Source organism: Rissa tridactyla, chromosome 3 (genome assembly GCF_028500815.1).
Source record: "Rissa tridactyla isolate bRisTri1 chromosome 3, bRisTri1.patW.cur.20221130, whole genome shotgun sequence".
In the NCBI taxonomy this organism is placed as follows: Eukaryota; Metazoa; Chordata; class Aves; order Charadriiformes; family Laridae; genus Rissa; species Rissa tridactyla.
In genome coordinates, this window is record NC_071468.1 from 71899244 (window position 1) to 71919527 (window position 20284).

Consider the following 20284-nt stretch of genomic DNA (forward strand, 5'->3'; position numbering starts at 1 on the left):
AATGTCTGGTAACATGGAAGTCAATTAGGAGAGCAAGAGGAAGGCTGTGGGGCCAGAAAGAAAGAGCAGTAATAAAAAAACCCCACAACCCAAACATATCAAGAACAAAAAAGGAATGGGAAAGTTCTGGGTTCTAGCACCAGTTCTCCACACTGTTTCTATGTTACCCAGCCACCTCCAAGTGCAAACTGCTCAACACTCATCCTAGTAACAAATTATTTTACAGACAAAGGAAATTAGTAATGTTTATTTGCACTTGGACAGTGCAATTGATATGACACAAGAATAATTTAGCAAAGCTTGAATATCAGTTAGTAGTAAAGGAATTCTGATATGGGATAGAAACTCACTGAAATCAGAAGTTAATTAACTGATCAGGGTGGAGTGGGGTTTTATAGCAAATCCTCAGCAGAAAAAAAAAAGACAACCTAAAAGTTGAACGTTGGAAAAGTGATATAAAACTGGGAGAACAGTTTTATAGAGAGGTACTGAGCCAAGTGGATCTAGTGCTGATTGCTGTGGCTGTGGTGGTTTAAAGCAGCAAGCACTCTTATTTAATCTAAAAGGTAAAGTTCTAAAATAAGCTTTAGACTTAAACAAACAAAGTTAGTTTGTCTTCTAGTATTAAAAGGCATGGCAGAGAGGATAGAACATCTATAAATGGTGTTTCTCATGGACTCTTCCAAAATTCTTAATATACTTTTTTCCCAGTGACTCTGTTAAGAAGGTCGTTTCCATTGGCTTCTCAGAACCAGGGGGTTTTGAAGTTTTTCTTGCTTTGTTGCTTGGGGTTGTTTTTTATTTTGAGGTGGAGGGACTTTTTGTTCATTTTTTTGGTAGGGTTTGGTTTTGGGGAGGTTTTTTAGACTGTCACTGAGTTATACCAGTTGCTACAGTAGGGAATTTTATTCTAATACCTTCTTCTTTTTACACGAACTTATTATCGCATGGATGGCAGAACTGTAAGCCTTCCATTCAAGACTTTTCATTTCCTGTTATTTTCGCTTTTCTTTGGGGATCTGATTAAAAGTAGTCTATGCTGGTACTTATTATCTCTAGTCGTGCTCTGTTGTGTTGTATTCCCTCTTGCTTTTATAGCCCTTGGAATTGATTAATTAAACCTTTAGTGCATAAAGTAATAGGCAACATGAATTGTTTAGTTTATTCTTTAGTGTGTTGTGGGAGACATGTAGGTCTGTGCTGTGCTCAGATAACCTTTATCAGAAATGATTATGGTAACAAGTACTGTTTTAGTACAGTTTTAGATGGTGACACTGAAGATTACCTTTAAATACTTGACATGTCTCATACTGACATTTCAAATCACGTACTGCTTGGCTACTAATTGTCTCCCCCTTTCTCACACACCTCTGTGTGGGCGCATACGTGTGAGTTTACTGCTCTGCTGGTTTGCCGCAGGGTGCCAGTTCCACAAGCTTTGATGCCCCTTTAGAGCACCAGCAAGGTGAGAGGTGTCACGGGGCAGGCAGCCATAAGGAAAGGATTGTACGAACCCTGCCAGTAGAGTCCTAAAGAAATTTAGTCTTTTTCCACAGAGAAGTGCTACGGGAATTTGACATAAATAAACCAACCAGTCGGAATGGACTGGTAAGAATAAGATACTCTGATTATTTTAAGCATCAATAGACACAGTATCGCTAAATCCAGATGTTTAAAAACTGTATCAGATCACAAAAGAACTATCTGATGATGTCTGGTGGTTTTTGGAGCTCACAGAGGAGGTGTTTTATTTTTATTTTCAGCAGCTGTCAGACTTCCACGCATACAGTAAAGCATGATGTTCGCATGGGCAATTTCACTAGCCTTTGCTTATTCTCTGCTGCTCTCCAGAGGCAGATGAGATTGTCTCCTCTTTGTCTTGGTTCTTTGTGGCATTTTGGTCTCCACCTCTGTCTTGGCTCCTCCTGCTCCCTCTGTCCCTGTTTCCATTCACTTCACTGTCCACACTTCAGTATTTCCCCGGGAGCCCTCATTACTCTGACCTAGTCATGAGCAAATATATTTCACCACGGGGCAGCTGGTCCTGCTGCCATGACAGTAAGTTTGATGGTGGTATTGAACAGTGTCTTTTTTTACTGAGCAAAGAGTACTTAGTGAGGTTTCATGGACGATGACTTAGTCATGGGGCAGACATAACTCTCTAGCCTCCCCTGTGTGTTCATATGCATACTTCACCAACTCCTCCTCCACTACCGACCAGATCCTTCTGGGATGTGGGGACCTGTCCTGGCGGAGGCCACAGCATAGGTTGATACTGGAAATTTCATACTTCGTGCACCTTCTGCTCACTTCCTACTTTTACGTTAACAGTGCTCTTCAGGCTCTGTTGCTGTTCTGTCCAGTTTCAAGAGAAATTGCCTGTCTGAGGGTCACCTGGAGGAAGATCAGCCCACTTGATAGTGTTCCATGGTCACTGAGCATTTTAACCTTTTGCCTGCAAGTACAGTAAGGAAATAGTGACCATTCTAGGACAACTTTAAAGGTCGATGGGTAGGTTTCCTTACAAAGGTGAAAGGGAAAAATGTTGGGAAGAAGATAACTTTTGTTCTTGAAAAATTTAACCACAGACGGTGCAACTGATGTGCCCAGGTACTGTAGGGTCTCTAAAACAACTGTTATTCTTCAAGAACCATAAAACTATTCCAACTGCTCCCATCTTCCTAAAATTGACAAGGGGAGCAAGGAGACTGTTTCCTCTTCTCGTGCCCTTTTACAGACAGACATCTCTGTAATGTTTGAATTGGAGCTGTGCAGGTAGTTTCTCACACGATGAACGGTCAGCCACAGTAATCTGACTTTTCCTGCTCTCATTTCCAGCCAGACAATGATGTGCATGTGCCTCCCAATACAAATGGATGCATCTCCTGTACTGGCAGAACTGAAGTGGCCAGGAGATCAGCATATATTAATGCTGACACTGCATGTGACTAGGCAAATAGACAAAATTAATGTTCTCAAACTAATAACTCTTCAGGCTATACCTCTTCATCATCTCACTTGTTACAGTAAAAAAACCCATTCTTGTTCTGCCTGACATTACAGCATAGAATTTTTTTTTATTCCCTGACATACTGTAAAATCGAGTAACCACTTTTGTTGTTAGTCTTCATGCTGCGGTTGCTGATGGTACTAATTCCCTGTCTGCCTCCTCCTGCTAAGTCAGCATCCTTAGAAATCACCTCACCAGGTAATTGCTGGTATCAGTCAGCCTTCAGAGAGGGCAGCTCAGCTGAGCAGGGAGCTGCCAGCTGGGCAGCGATTAGGCAAGGGCAGTAGTTACACATTCATTGTCACAGCCCAAAAACTAACCAGCTGCTAGCATTTGCCTAAAAGATTCTCCTAACAAAGAGGAATAAAGCAGACATCAAAACTACTGCATAGGCTAGCTGGCTGATTTAGGTTTGTTTTTCTGCCATCTCCAGCTGTCACAATACTGTGTGAGAGATGCTTAACCAGATTATAATTGTCTTCCTTTCTCAGAACAGGGATGCTGTGGAAAAGTCACAGCTCCGGCAGGAGTCTGTCTGCCTTGGTTGATGCTGCCTGGGGGGAGATAAGGACCACATAGGCCTGCAAAAAGTTAATTGTCATTTATTGTAATTTGGAAGGTGTTTCACACTTGCTACTGGGGCTAGAAATACACAGCTACTGTGCTAGCCCTGTCACGGGTTCCTCGTCTGACTTATCCCACAAAGTGCTGTCCTGGCACCTCCTGCCACTAGACTTGGGTGGAAGAGTTGAGTACCAGTGGTGCAGGCAAACCTGGAATTTCTGTGTTCCTATCTTCCTTCTGACGAATAGGGTATGGATAATTTTGCCAGGTATGGGGAAAACAAAAACACATTAAATATCTTTGATGTGTTAACAAATCAATCATCGATTTCAGTGGGGTTTTTTTTTCAGCTTTTACACCAAAATCCCATATGCTGTATCCTTGGGTGCGTAAAGGAAATTTAAAAAAAAATATCTTTTGAGCATGTAATTTATCAAATACAGTAGTTGAAACTCTAACCAGCATTGCCTGTGTGTTCCATGCTTGGGGTTGTTTTTGTTTGTTTTAAAAAGTATGAACCCATAATAAAATAATTTCATTCTTCATCACAGCTTCTTTAAAAATTAAATCATAAACCCTAGCTGATTAGCATTGTTAGTTAGCTGCAATATTAAAAGGAGAAAGATGCAGCACAGCGGTTTGAAGGGAACCTCTTCTGAAAAGCATCAACAGCAGATCGCCCTTTAACGTCCCCAGTTTGGTCTGTGGTATTGGATTTAGCTTCTCCTTTAGCAAGTTGTTAGCAGGGGATGTGTGGCTAATGACCAGCATTGGTTTATGGGAAGAGAATAAGCCACTCTTTTTTTTTTTTTTTTTTTTTTTTTTGTGACACATTGACAAATGGTTCCATTCAGGACGAAATAAAAAATCATTCTTATGAAAGCATTTTCAGATGTGGCAAACTTAAATAATGCATGCAGCATTAGATATTCTATGAAAATGACCTCTGAAGATCATCCCTTTGGCTGCCGTAGTGACTCCCTTGGCTAGGGGATCACAGTATGCAACCGTAGTATCCATGAAATATTTTTTCCCATTATTTGCTTATTTTTATGTTGGGGTGTGTGTTGCAAAGTAAATTTAGAATGTATTAATGGTTTGGGTTTTGATTCATTCATCTGCCTAGGAAATGCTGAAAGCAATTAAGTTTTATTTAGCATTTTGACATATTTTGTGCCACCTGTGGCTTTATAGCAACTTAATTTTTGTTTAAAATGTGAAATAGATACTGAGTTTGGAAATGAAAACTTGCCCCTTTACTGACCTCTCTTCATTTGTTCTAAGGAGTCTTAGTTGATTTAATTAAATTAAAATATCATTATTATTGTTATTATTATTATTATTAAAGACTGGTAGTGTCAGAAAAGATATAGGCTGACAGTTTTTACAATGTATAAAAATTTTATTAGAAATGCAGTTATACTGTCTTTTTATAAATGGAAGACATTTGCTTAAAAAAAAATCATCCATAGAAATAGTGACCAATTCTGCCAAAATGGAATGTGCCCTTGGAGATTTTTCTCACTCCATTAAAATATGGAGGAGAAAATAATAATAAATTGACTTGTATTATATCTATGAGAGAAATTTTGAACATAATGCATTGTGTTAACTTGTTTATTTTACTAATTCACAATATGTGGGACCACTGTATGGCTTTGCCTGGCTAGGTATAGAAGATTCATGAACTTTGAGGTATTCTTTTCATGTTTCAGTACTACATAAAGGTTTTCTGTATTTATTTTTGTAGTTTAATCTCCCAAAAGTTATCTTGCAATATTTTATTAAAATGTTATGCAGATGTGTCCCATACAAAAAAGGACCATTAAAAATAAATTGTGAGCTAGGGAAAAAACGTATTTTATGATGAAGGAATTAAAACTATAACATTACAAAGCATTTATCTTCAGTCTTCTCTTTTGTTATATATATCTATTAGCATGTAGAGACTTTGAAAATTCATCTGATGCTGTGAAATTAATTGAAATCTTGGGGGAGATTTGGGCACCTGGCAAGGGGTAAGTGTAGGTGAGACTGGTCTCCCTGGGTTTACTCTGTAAAAGGAGAGACTCCATCTTTAGCTTAATCTCCTCTGTGAAGTGATTTAATTCTGTTATCTCCCTGTACCTGATTCTCAGGGGAGCCCCGAAGAGATTCATTTCCATGAATACCCTTGCTGGAGTTGCTCTGCTCTCGCATTTCCCCATCTTCACTCGCAGTCCATCCCATAGCTGGTTCACAGTGTCCCTGTGCTGAATTGCACAGGCTGGGGTGCAGCCAAATCACGTGTGGTCATAATTTAAGGCTAAAAGACGGAAAAAGCAATCATATTATGCTTTCAAAATTGTCTGAGGACCACAGGCTTCCTCTTGGGGGGAAAAGCGGGGGATGATGTTTTCTTTCACAAAAAAAAGCTAAGAGTCATCTTTATTTCTATTTATAAGGCGTGTACACTTGGGGGTTGAGAGTCAAGGAGAAGTATGAAGTGTGTCCTGGGGAACTGGGAAGGGGAAAAAGGAGAAAGGGACCTGTTGGAACAAGTCCAGAGGAGGGCCATGAAGATGATCAGAGGGCTGGAGCACCTCTCCTATGAGGACAGGCTGAGAGAGTTGGGGTTGCTCAGCCTGGAGAAGAGAAGGCTCCGGGGAGACCTTATAGCGGCCTTCCAGTACCTAAAGGGGGCCTACAGGAAGGATGGGGAGGGACTCTTTATCAGGAATTGTAGTGATAGGATGATGGATAATGGTTTTAAACAAAAAGAGGGCAGATTTAGATGAGATATTAGAAAGAAATTCTTTACTGTGAGGGTGGTGAGACACTGGAACAAGTTGCCCAGGGAGGTTGTGGATGCCCCATCCCTGGCAGTGTTCAAGGCCAGGCTGGATGGGGCTTTGAGCAGCCTGGTCTAGTGGGAGGTGTCCCTGCCCATGGCAGGGGGGTTAGAACTGGGTGATCTTTAAGGTCCCTTCTAACTCTAACCATTCTGTGATTCTATAAAAAAGCTGCAGGAAAGTTTGTGAGGCCTTTGCATCACCCTCCCCCTTTTTCTTGACCTCTGTTTGAGAAGGCTTCTCTCCCTTGTGGTTGTCAGAGGGGTGGCTGGTGGTACGGAGGGAGGCGAGTGAGCCAGGGGCTGCAGGGTGGGCTGGGCAATGCTCTGCTCTTGTGGGTTCCTGTTAAAACAGGTTTAAGCCCAAAGAATTCCAGTCATAAATTGTATTCTCCGGGCATATCCCTTTGTCCCCTCAGCGCTCCTGGAAGTACCAGGCACAACCTGTATGCTCCAACTCATTTCTCTGTTGTGGCATTTTGCATTTTCACACACCATCGTAATTGGAATAGCTTTTTTGCAAAAAGCATCAGCATTGGTAAAGCCCAAAGGGGATACAGGGACTTATTTTCATATTTAAACCTAAAACCTTTCGCAAGAGCAGCTCTTGGACGTTTCATGTTGTTATTGCTGGATCTGTTTTATTCTGGTCTTTCACCTTTTTTACTGGCTCAGTCTGCAGGACGATACCGACTATTAGGTTGTGCTTTTGCATTTTGCGTTAAATATTGAAATTCTGAAGTCTTGCTCTGCCTCCAGCTTGTGGAGTTGTCCTGGCACCCCTCAGGAAAGGCTGGGGGATAATAAACAAACTGTCTGCAGAGACTGAAACAGTTCTGCTCACTGATGGCAAGAATTTTGATTTGATATGTGTTTTGACTCTTTGAAGTATTTGTGCAGTTTCCCTGAGGATTTGCTGTTCCTTTCAGTTGAAAATTAGCTGTTGCTTTATATATATTGGTGACATAATGTAATTTTTTTAAAATCTTGTAAATATTGTTTCTTCTGTGGTTCCCTCTCCTGGTACGTTCTGTACGTTTTAGAAGAGATAGTGATCTCATACTTTTTGTTCCTATATACAGAAGGACCAACCGTGCTCTACTGGAAAAATACTGAGTTGAGTTACCAGCAGGTCAGTCAGGCTCATATTTCCTGAGAATGAATGACAGTAAAATTACAAACACTGTATATCGGATTCTGTGGCACTCAGTGTTCGGTAACAAAGTTCATAAAATAAATGGGAAATATCATAAAACAGTGATGGCCCTGCTTTAATATGCTTTTCTGATCCAGATCCTCACTTCAAATTTCACTTAATTACATGATACTTGTTATAACACCAGTTATAATAATATAGAAGTAAGTTCTAAAGTCCTATTTTACAGAAAATTTAGATGGGTTTTAAGTAGTATAAACAGTATGATTTTAGACACAATGATATGAGGTACATTAAAATAGTGCCCTGTAAACTGAAATTATTTTAGTACTGGTCTGGATCTTCAAACAAGGTATGTGTCTTCTTCCTTCCTTCCTGAAGGGTACAGAAGGATTTTTGTTTCTGACTCTGCTGTCAGTACATGACTGACACTTAGTGCAGGTTGTAGTGAGTATCAACATAGGAAAATTGAAAAATACAGTGGCAAAGTAAATTACAAAAAGAAAGTGAGATAAAGGAATGCAGCTAACAGAAAGAGTGAGTGTCATCCTTGGGCCCCCTTTGCTGTCCTTTACCAGTGGTGGTACGTATCTATCTCTTTCTGGAGAGGGTTTTAGTCAGCTTACAAGGCGTTTGGGACATTAAACCATTTTGGATGAATAACTGAGTAAAAATAAGCTGAAACGTTTTCAGTACTTTACAGATTTTGCTTTGGTTGAGAGGAGTGATCTGCACATAAGTTTGTGCGGATCAAAAACAGAGCCTTAAGCCACCTTTTGAAAATCCCCCAAAAGCTTCTTGACCCAAGTGATGGGTGCCCTTGGATGAAAAACTGTAGGGACTTGCAACACTATAAATAGTTTTGCTAAAACTTGGAGTAGAAATAAAACCTTCTGCATCTCAAGACTTCAGGAAGACAGCCCATGACTTCATAACTGAAGAGTAAATAGATTCCCAGCATTGACTTTATGGCTGAAGAGTAAATAGGTACCCAGCATTGTCTTTTTTAAATTTTTTGGTCACCCCAATAGTGGTGAAGAGTTTGAAAAATATCCGAGTTGGGAGCACTGGATCTGTTGTTTTATACATGGGCAGAAATCAGTGTTCTACTATGCCTGGATATTAACATTTACTGAGCTATTGCACTTATTTATTGCATGTTATTTTCTAGGGCACCTCATGTCATTTATAGATGCACTCATTCTCATTATAGATGCACTCAAGTCTTTTTTCCATTTCAGCATATCCTTTCATCTATTCAGATGCTGTCTTGCTTAAGGTTTGTTCTGTTTAAAAATATACAATATCTAGGAAAAAATTTTTTTGGGTGGGCTGGAAAAAGAGCACACTGTTCAGTTTCCTTTTTTTTAAGCCAAGAGACTGTTAAACAAAAGCCAAAGTCTACTTTCCCTGGTCAAAAAGGATCAGAGAGTGTGAAATCTCTCATCTTCAGCAAGAAGAGTCTTCCTGTCTTGGTGAAAGACATTACTGCATGCAGTAAACCTCTCGATAGCCATGCTTGGAAATTTTTCCAGTTAACAAAATGCAGTATGTCAAAATGTTCTGACAGGTTGTGTTGATACCAGCAGACATTGCGGTGGAGTGCAAGTAGGGACTTTATTACATTTTCTGACAAGTTTAGTTAACGTTTTGCTGCAGGAACAGCTCAGTGTTTCCATTTTGAGATTTATTGAGAAATAATAGAAAAAAAAAAAAGTGGGCTTTTGCCAGTTGCACCATATCACGGTAACTTTTCAAAATCTTGAAATATTTCACTTTTTTTTTTTTCCTGATGAGCTTTATTTACCACTAGTGTCTTATGATATCTCTTTTAATCTAGATGATTTGGAAACAAGCTAAAATATTGTCATCTAGAAGTCAGCAGTTAGGCAGGACTTGGGCCTGTGTGTCCCGGGGATGGTGCCTGTTCTTGGGTGAATAAGCAGTCTGTAGGTGTAAGCTCTTCAGTCTGTAGATAAGAGTTTTCCAGACATGTTGTCTACAGTACTCGCCCTCATCTTATTTTCTGTAATATCTGACACTTTCATGTTCACCATTTGGAAAAATTCTGACCCACACTAGATTGAAGTGCAGACAGCTTGGAAGCCAGGTGGGTTTTTCTTTTCACTTTTGCTTTCATCAAATGTAAAAAGCACTCTGATCTTTGTAAGATTGCTCTTAAAATGAGATATTCAGATCCCATAAAACTTATGTTCTGTTTCTGTCGTACAAATACCATATCGAAGTTGGATTGTGTGCGTCTTTGCAGTACCCTGATTTCATTATGTCATTGATTTTGTCTGCAGCTATGAAGATTAGAAACATTTTTCTCCTTTGGAGTTTCGGGCAATCATTTGCATCAGGGGCCTTCATGCGTCCCAGCCTCTCACCTTTATGGTCAGCCAGGGGAACCTCATCTGATCTCTTTCCTTTTGCTCCACCAAGTCCTCCCTCCCCTCAGCACGCAGATCAGCTTAGCCACTTCATTGCTTTATGGTCTGGGTAAAAGAAAGTCCATAGCATACCTATGGGGAGTGTTTGAGGGATGCTATGGTACATCAGAAATGGGACAATACAAGTCCACCCATCAGCAGGTAATATTCTGGGTTTATTTTTGGTGGCACTTGAGTGAGTTCCAGCGGTGCCTTCAGCTCAAGGCCAGGCAGCCAAAGGTGTTGCACAGTTTAAAGCCGTGACATTTAAGTAGAACACAAACGTGCTCTTTATTTGTAGCGTTTCCTCTGCTTTTAAAGTTTAATGACTGGGTTTTATTTTGTGTGCGTGGCAGAAATCTCAAAATAATGTGTTAATATAGCTTGTGGGGAAATTAATTTAATGCAGTCTTAATTTCATGATGTTGGTTAAACTTCAGTTATAGATACTTGACCTTTTGAAGAAGAAATTTTAGTACAACAGAGGACTTCCATCACGATGAACTAAAAATGGGGTTTCTTGGGGTTTTTTTGCTTTGTTTTGTTTTTTCATAATGAGTCACATTTTAATTCAGGAAGAATACCCGATTTTCATGGTGTTAACTGATGACTGCAGTCCTGCTTATGTGTAAAAGTAAAATTAAATTTTTTATTTATATATATGTGTGTGTCTTTAATGCTGTTTACAGCTTGAAAATAAGGAAGACATTCCAGTACCTAATGAGCTTATTTATATCTAACATTCATGCTAATAATATGCTGGTCTAATATGTCATTATTCACCTAGGTGCTCTGGAAAGTTGGCTAGCTTTTCTTTAATTTCAGGGGGTTTTCTGAATATTGCTGCTGGAAATTTCAAGGGAAAATACCCCATCTTTTTGTAATGAAACTTTAGCAAACTTTTCATCCTGAATCTCAACCAGCTTTAGTTTCTAGTGGGGATTTAGCAATAAATGTGCTTTTCTCTACTCTCAGCACAAAACCTGAGATTAATTTTACTGTGAAGTATCTTTAGGTCTTAATTAAAACTGAAGTTACTAATCCTGGAAAGAGTGTCCAGACAGACAGTGCCTATATATCCTACTCTATTAAATTCTCAGGTATAAGGAAGGATATACTGCATGTAGTGCTTTTAACTTAAAGCCAGTGCTGTATATATGCAGTGTTTTAAGTTAATAAACAATGGCACTGTAGAAGGAAGAGTTGGAATTGGAGAGTGTTGCGTTAAATACAGGGAAAACAGGTGAAGCATGAGGATGTTTTTTGTACTGTCTTTAGACATGATACCGTACAGTGAAACACTGGGACAGTGATACGTGTAACGGAGCTATCCATGAGCTAAAAGACGGGCTTGTTGCAAGAGGCAATTTTACAAGCCTAAGCAGAACTGGACCAAAGTAATTCAAGGTCCTGTGGTGAAGTCACGGAAGGCTGACGAAGCATGGTTTCTTATGCAGATATTAAGTACGTTTTAAATTAATTATCTTCTCTTGATAACAGCATATCTACCACTTGCTACATTTTATTAGCGTTGCCTTATAGATGCTCATGGTTATTTTCTGTATTTCTCTTCCCCCTCACCTCAGTGGAATCGGTCGAAATTGGCCATGGGCCTCTGGCGGCAGCAGCATTTTGGCAGAATTTGGGACTTTGCATCTGGAGTTCGTACACTTGAGCCACCTGTCTGGAAACCCTGTCTTTGCTGAAAAGGTTAGACTGTTCAGTCAAAATCACATTGTAAAAGATAAATCACGTTGGGAGAAAAATATCTCTGGGGAGAGATTTGTGTTTTCCTCAGTTGTAAGTATTCGTCACAGGAGGTATATATTTTCTAGACGTTTCCCTAATCACCTTGGCATGTTTTTTGTATTATAAAGTCAAAAATCTGTTCCAAAACCATTATGATGCATCTTCACATATATAGCACTTACCTGACGCCATAAAACATAAAATTTCTGTTTATGTTCTAAATTAGTGTCACGTTAAACAATCAGACCATAGAGCCGCCTTCAGTATTTCACCTGAACGTGGTGAAAACAAAAACTGACATTATATTAGGGATAATATGTGATGCCTATAGAAAGCAAAGCACCGTGGCTGCCTTGTGTGAATTCAGCAAGTTTAGTCTTCAAAACCCTGCATGGTGTCATACTATCAGCAAGGTCAGAAAGCCCTTCCGTTGCATTGACCTTTGAGAAATGTGCTTTGAGCTTTCTTTGTGAGAAGAAAAAAAAAAAACCCAAAACCGTCCTTTGACAAAACAGTTGTTGTGCTTACTAATTCTTCCAAAATTTTATATCATTGCCTTCTGGATACTTTTATTTACATAAGGCAAGGAAAGCAACTCTTCTTCTCCCTCCAGCAATTCTCACCTAAGCAATTTGGCTTTGCTTTTTGTGCGTAAATAGTCAGCGAGTCCTGTTCTTTATAATACGCTGTATGGTTTATCTTTTTCTTTTTTTCTAAGTAAAGCTTCCACTTGTTTTGGGTTTGTATTCTTACTCCAACTGCCCTGTGTTAGCTAAAACTATTATCTATCTAATAATCTTAAAATAATCTACCAAACTTAAAGGACTGAATGACTTTGATGCGACACCATTTTCAGCACTGGAATAAATTTTGTGAAACAAACTCCTAGCAATTTGAATGTATTTAGGGAAGAATTTAAAGACAGAGTTTCTCTTAAATCCGACCTGGGGGAAGGATGGTGGGGGGTGGCAGCACCCAGAAACAAACTTGTTGGGTAACTTAATTATCTTTTGATACTTATGGTAATTTAATGTATAACGTCTGTTCTATCAAGAGGCAATTAAAGTGTGATGAAAGTGGGTATGTTAAAAATCCTAGCCTATGGTTCTCTTCCCAAGTGGCATGGAGCTGTAACTGCAAGATGCTGGAAATCTGTTTATGTATGCTGCTCCTAAAACCCTTTAGAGATTGCGATTCCACAGTCCTCTGAGGCAAGCCGTTCCAGGGCTGGCACACTTGGTAAAGAAGAAGAAACACTGGAATAAGCTTTGCACGGAAGTACTCATAGAAGAATTCATTAAATGAGGTCTAGGACTCGTTGCGGTCTGCGTTTGGGCAGTTAGCAATGTAGTGTCAAGAAGCAGAAGGCGGTTTGTGTACCACAACAAAAATCCTTCTGCGGCTTGGTATAAGCTAATTTATCTTCTTTCTCAGCAGCTAGTTCACTTGATCTCCAGGCATTCAGAGTGTTATAATGAAGCTGTCAGTACCTTTTTGTTCCGATTTCTGGTCTGTGGTGCTCAGGGTCTTCATTCCCAAGAACTCCCAAGTTGCTACATTTGCTTTTCCTGTGAATGTTAAAATTGAGTATAACTTATTTCGTGTGCTCTGCAACGGATTGTACTGCTGGGTGACTCCAGCTGCAGAGCATCTGGACTGTAATTGTTTCCCCAGGCCTCTCATTTGTAGCGAGCTCCTTAGCAGTGCCGGCGGAGCGCTCAGGGCTGCCTGGGTTCCTGCTGGGCAAGCTGCTTGTGCGGAGCAGCTTGTGTTCCAGCAGTGCTCTCCTTTTCCAGGCAAAACCGCTTTACAGTTCGCTTCTGCACCTGAACTAGGCGATAGGCTTAATATTTAATACCATTTCTGATTTGGGTATATGAGGAACATAATGCTGAAGTAGCTGAGTTTAGTTAGGGCAACTAGCCGCCGTGACTTTCGGTATCCTGTGGAGGGGCGAGATATTCTGTATGGCAAATCCTGAGCTTCGGAGCTTGCTTCTGTTGTGTTATTACCGCCACTTGACACAGAAACTCCCGAGGTTTTGAGGAGCTCCTTTATGCGATGATATCAGCTTAGAGGATCTTCTTTAATAGTAATATGATTGCACAGAGGTATTCAGGTATATATGTCGAATAAGACTATCTTTTTCATTTTTAGGGATATTTGCACTTAAAGACTTTTGTACCAATGCTGTTTTATTTTTTGGGGGGGAAAATGGAGCAGTGCTCAGTGTTTTGTACCCTTCCAATAGGTAATGAATATTCGAAAAGTTCTAAATCGACTGGATAAACCAGAGGGCCTTTACCCCAACTATCTGAATCCTAGCAGCGGCCAATGGGGCCAGCGTAAGTAGATCATTTCTTTGGTAGTATGACCTGTCTATCAGTGTGCTGTTTGCAGTCGCTAACTTCTTTCAATCGCTGTTATGTGTTTTTTGTGTATATATAAAGACCTTTTATAAAGTATTAAAACTCAGATGGTATCTGAGGTTCTATACAAAGTAAAAAATGTTACAAATACAAAAATAATAACCCTACTTGCTGTATTTTAATGTAATTTTCTTTGATCTTTCAGTATGGTTTCTGCAAGCGGGGAAATGTCTGAATATGTATCATTTTGGAAAGGAATTTGTAGACTATAGAAGTCTTTTATTCAGAAATCTAAAGTGCTTTCTAAAGTAGCTGTTTAAGGAAGCATTATCAGCTCATCTGAATGAAATTCCATATTTTTAGAGTGGTGTGGCTCCACTGAACATAAAACAAGTCTTTCCAGTTAATACCAGCTGTGACTTGTGTTGAAGTTTAATGCCAACAACTGAGGAAGTAAACTAAACAGAATTGTGTCGTGGCATGAATCCCTTTGGAACCGTTACTCGAGGCACCAAAATTACTAGGGAAAGAGTATAATAAAAGGCTTGAAGTATTTGAACTTCTTAGCCCCTTCCTGACGACTGAACCTTTTCTTGTTGTACATTGCCTTCTCTGATCTTCATAACGTTCAAAGACCACATAGTGTGCAGGATCACGATTCTAGAGACCCTACTTCCTCTTCCACTTTTCCTACTTAGGTTCAGTCTATCACCATCCCATTCATCTGACTCAATGTTCTTGTGTTTTTTCCTCCCTCTATTATTGAAAGAAAACAAGCAAGATAGGCTGTCTTGGTCTGAAAAGACACAGACAGAGGAGATGACCCTGTAGATTATCAGTGCAAGAGCTGGGTAGACAATACAAGAGAGGGAAATGACTGGAGATATTTTTGAATATGATAGTTTGTTTAGGATGCAGCTAAGGTGGAAGTGACGTTCTGGAGTCTTTATGGGACTGGCCACGGTCTGGGTAGGTAAGAGGACTGGCCACAGTCTGGATAGATGATAATTTTCGCAAAGGGAAATAACAAGTGTTTTATTGAATAAAATATATTTTTGAATGCTTTGTGTCACGCTCTGAATTAAAAAGACATCCAAAAATGTTGTGCTGCTCAATTGTATTGTTCCATCAAAGAAAAGGCCATTTCCCTTTATGAATTAGAAGTATGCCCGTCATTTTCAAAAGGCTTCTAGTCTGCTGGGCTGTGGGGCTTCCTTCAGGTGACCGTGCCACAAGGCCCGTGGCAGCTCAGCGTGTGTAACCATCAACTCCTATTGGCATGTTGGCATGAACTCTGACATGAGGAGGAACTTCTTTACTTTGAGGATGTCAGAGCACTGGAACAGGCTGCCTAGAGAGGTGGTGGAGTCTCTGTCTCTGGAGACATTCAAAACCCACCTGGACACGTTCCTGTGCAACCTGCTCTAGGTGACCCTGCTCTGGCAGGGGGGTTGGACTGGATGATCTCCAGAGATCCCTTCCAACCTTATGGTTCTATGATTCTATGATTTTATGATCTGTTTACAGATCCGAGAGATGTGTGCCCACTTGTCACTCACCTCAGTTTCACACCGCTTTGTAAAACATTAAACACTCCCACTGGAAGCGTTGATCCTACAGCAATAGGCACTGGGTTTGGTTAGAAGGCCAGCTCAGCATCAGTGACCCAGGTCCAGTTACCTCCTTCAGTCAGCCACGGAACCTCAGCTTTTTGGTGAGCTGCATGAGAGCAGATCTTTCTAGTGGCTGATGCCATTGTTGGCTCTGCCTTACTTATTTTAAAGCAGTCAAATACTTACTCTGCCTTGTGGCCTTTGCCATTTCCCTATTCTTAATATAGTTGTGTCTTATGTACTCCTTGTTCACGTTAAATGACAGCTTTTGTTGGTGAGCACAGGAAAACTTAGCTTATAGCAGCTTTGCTTTCCAATCACATGTAGTATTGGCAAAGAAATAGCTTCTTGCACATGCAAATGGTGGACACAGATGTTGACGCCGGTCAGCCCCTAGCGTGCTGAAGCAGCAAAAGCAACTTGGAGCTTGTTGCATCTCTTCCAATTCAGTTGCTTCCATTCCCAGGCACTGATTTATTTATTTTTTCTTTACGTAGTAGAAGATCAGAATGTAAGACTTGAGAGATGTTTTATTTGAGATTGCTTTTCTAGGCTGTTTTCAGTTGATTACAACAGAAAAAAACAAATTCCTAGACCCTTAATTGGTACCAGACAGAAGTATTATCTCTCAAACATCAAGCGGGGAGGGGGGAATCGTTTCTGAACGTTTCTTCTCTAGCAATGCTGTAACTGTGAAGGACACTGCTGGATCACTGCCATTGTTCCTGTAAATTCATTTAGCCCTTGTTATTTTGACAGTAAACTGACAGTGATTTGCTGCAGCATGCGTCAATTGGATTTGTCTACTGCAATAATGTATATAATAACAGGGCTTATTATTGATGAAACTGTGCTTGTGCTATTTAGTTTGCAAATGTCAGAGGTTTCTATGGTAATTTATTTAGGAAACCGTAAAGGTCATTTAAATGCTGCTGTTCAAAGATCAGCCTTCGATCATAGAAAATGTTCTCTTTTTTTTTAAGAAGCCTCTTTTCCTTTTGGATCATGAACATTTAATTAAATAAATGGTGTATTCTTCCCAGAAATTTAATCTATCTCGTTCAAAAGAGGAGCGGTGGGGGGAAGCCGTTTATAATCCTGGTTTCATGGTACGATGTATTTGTTAGGCAAAGGGACAGGATACATTTGGAAAACTAAATTATTTTTTGTATGTCACAGGCTAGTGGATGAAAAAGACACTATTAATAAAGTTAGAATAGAAAAAAAGTGTCTATCTTCTACATTTGCATGGCTTTGCAACCTGTTCAGTAGGCAAAAGGCATTCCATGAAGAGAAGATACAAAGGAATTTAAAAATAAATTCGATGTGTTCTTTTGAGTTCCACCAATGGAAGCATAACTTTGAAGCAAAGATGAGAGTTAGGTGTTGGGAAGCGTGAGCTCTGTACTAACCCTTCTGCATCTCACTTCACGAGCCTGGATTACCCCATGCGTGTTCTGCTTTTCTCATGCCCAGAATTTTGTGATATGACTCACAGACTTGCCGCGTGATACACGTAACCACATCTCCATCCTGGATGTCCCAGGTGCAATTAGCAAACGCCTTCCTCACTGTAAAATTGACCTTTATAAATGAGTAGTCCTAGTAAAGCACTTCACTGAAGACTCAATAAATGCCAAATCCCTTAATGTTACCAGGCAGCACCAACTTAAAAAAGAAAACTCCCAGCTGGTGTTCTTAGTTTAATGGAGTTTAGAGAAACACTTTTTTAATATATGTATCGTTCGAGTATTTTATGTGTTTAGGGGACCTATGCTGAAATCATGATAGGCCATTAAAATTTTGCCAAGAATTTGGCAAACTGAGAGCATCAGCAACTTTGACATCACTGGTGCAACTGACGTCAAACGGTCTGACTCGGTTGGTGTTAGTATTTGCAGAGTCACATCCTAAACGTGTGCAGTTGAATAATCCCGGCATCTGTAATACCAGATGTTTTCACACAGTAAGCGTAGGGCAGAATAAAGCGGTGTGATGGCAATAATCATCTGTAGATGGGGCAAAGTCTTTTTTTTTTTTTTTTTTCCCCCTTCTGGAACCACTGCTGAGTTCCGAGAGCAGCCAGATGTTCAAAAATGTAGTATTATTTTTAAACATATGGGTTGGCATTTTGAAATACCGTAAGATAACCTGAAATTCAACTCTGCAGGAAGGAGCTAAAACATCTTAGCCTTTTTTGTGAAGTGACTTAAATGGAGCATTAATGAATAAAAGGGCAAATGAAAACAATGCCTGCATGTTAAGAACGGAAAGCCTTTATCAAACTTTCCTGGTTTTAGTATAAAAAAGAACTTAGACTAACACATTTTTGTATGGGATAGACTACATGAATTGGATGTTACACATATAAATTCTTATTTCTTTGCCATGAACTCCTGTGGCATGTTGGGGATATTAAATAACTATGCTGCTTTAGCTTGATGGAAAAGTTAGCAATTAAAGATATAATTCACTGTATGTACCAGACATATTTTTCTTGAGGTTCCAGGGTTACATTTATTAAAGATTGTTGTAGTAAGAGATCATTAAATGCACTGTTTCAAACTGTAATTGTATTTTATTGCCCAGGCCGAAGGTGAAATTGCGTTGAATCTCTTCCTTCCCTTTCTAGATCACGTCTCCATTGGAGGGCTTGGGGATAGCTTTTATGAATATTTGCTCAAGGCATGGCTGATGTCGGACAAGACAGATGAAGAAGGCAAGAAAATGTATTATGAAGCTGTTCAGGTAAATAAGATATTTAAATCTTCCTTTCCATAATAATCTAATCTATAATAATCCTAAAGAAACAGGCTCTGGGGACAAGATGAGGGATTTATGTCTTTGCCACCACAGTGTGGGTTTTTTTAAAGAATTAGTTTCTCTTTTTAGAAGACTTCCTCAAATATAACTGCCAGAGGAATACAGATACTGTGAGAAAGGGGAGAGTCTTGAAGTATAGCTATTTTTTTTCCAACTGAAATACAGTCAGTTCTCTCTAACACCGGAGGAGAAAAGTATAAAATATGCAACAAAAAAATGTATCTACAAGTAGCTCTCAGATAGAAGTTCAAGGCTTTTTTCTTTTCAAGACTTTTCAAGTCTTCCCAAAATATATTCCTTTTGTCCTTTTTCCGTATATCCAGGAGGGAGTTCCTCTCTTGTGTTTCGACCTCATATTTCAGCCATTAGAGTATTTTGATTGTGGTCAACACAGGGAGCGATATATTATGGTAGATAATTATAAATGAAAATAGAAGGTTTTGCTGCACAATAACTTGTTGTTACAAGAGCCACATATTTGCCAGCTTCTGTGAAACAGCCAATTATTCAAATTGGGCACAAGAGAAAGTTTTCAAAAATCAGAATTGTTCATACTTACATTTCTATCTAGTATTTTATTTATGATCCTTCTGGTCTGCAATTTGCTTTGTTATTTTTAGTATTTCCTTAATATGCTGTTTTGGGAGAAATAATGGTTTTGTGACACCAGATTGAGACTTGAGAAGTATTAAGTTTAAGTTGCTATTTACAGACTTTCCTTCCAGTCTTGGGCAAATGACCTATTTTCTCAGGTCTTGCTTTCATAGATATATATAAAAAAAGAGGATAATATTACTTCTTTTTTCCCTATCCTTTCATCTTTTTTGACTGGAAGCTCTCTAGGGCCAGGACTTTTATCTCTTATTTAACTGGATGTATGTTCAGTGCCTCTGTAGACAAGGCTTCGAGATGCTAGGCAATATCTGCTTATTCTTTCATACATCTGGAAATGTGCTGTCCCTAGGGAAGAGACATAAGTCTCCTTTTACTTCCCATACCACAAAAAGTGGTGACATTAAAAAAATAAAACTCTGGCTCATTGCAGCTCCCTTTTTTTTCATTAGAGAGAAAAGTCATATATGATGATTTGAGGGAGGGTGTGATCGCTGGTGGTAGTAAATTCAACGACCAAGTATCCTCTGCTAAGAAAATCCTGCCTTTAATTTTGTAAGTGCAGATTTGGATGCAGTCAGCCTCATTTCCACCCCTAACGTGATTTCAACTTCAGAGCGAAAGGTGGATTTTAAATTAGGGTTGAGTGCATTTGAGGCTATAACATAAAAACAGTGATACTGCAATAGCTCAGCCATTAGGTTGGTAGCCAAAAAGAGAGAACAAAGTGCCTGATAATACCATATCAGTTCATCTTACCGTGGAAGGCATTTTGAAGCCACTCAAACCTGCTTCAGTCTTCTACTTCCATTGGTTTAATAACCTGAGGTTTTTCTTTTAAATACATTCTTATACAGGGTAAGTGCTAGTGCATAGACACATGTGGTAAAAAATGTGCTTTTACTAGTACAGCTACTCTGGAAACTGCTGCAGGCAGAATATCCCAAACGTAGTGTGACCATCATCCTTGTTGGTGTGAGCACATTGTCTCCTGTCCTGCAGGGGAGCAGCAGGGGCACGTTGATCCCAGCTGATAGCAGAGAGTCCAGGAGAGTGCCTCCATGGCCAGCCCTGGCCTGCTCCTACTAAGGCTGAAGGTTCACCTGCCCCTCACTTGAGCGCAGCT

The 20284-nt window shown here is 39.6% G+C and overlaps 1 protein-coding gene across 1 annotated transcript in view; it reads left to right on the top strand.

Moving 5' to 3' along the window:
* MAN1A1 (mannosidase alpha class 1A member 1) overlaps positions 1 to 20284 on the top strand; it is a 154339-nt gene that overhangs the window by 111401 nt on the left and 22654 nt on the right. Inside the window, exons 6-8 of the mRNA XM_054194409.1 lie at positions 11579 to 11702; positions 13993 to 14086; positions 18356 to 18471. Coding sequence (XP_054050384.1) covers positions 11579 to 11702; positions 13993 to 14086; positions 18356 to 18471 — 334 coding nt within the window. The remainder of the gene's footprint in view (positions 1 to 11578; positions 11703 to 13992; positions 14087 to 18355; positions 18472 to 20284) is intronic.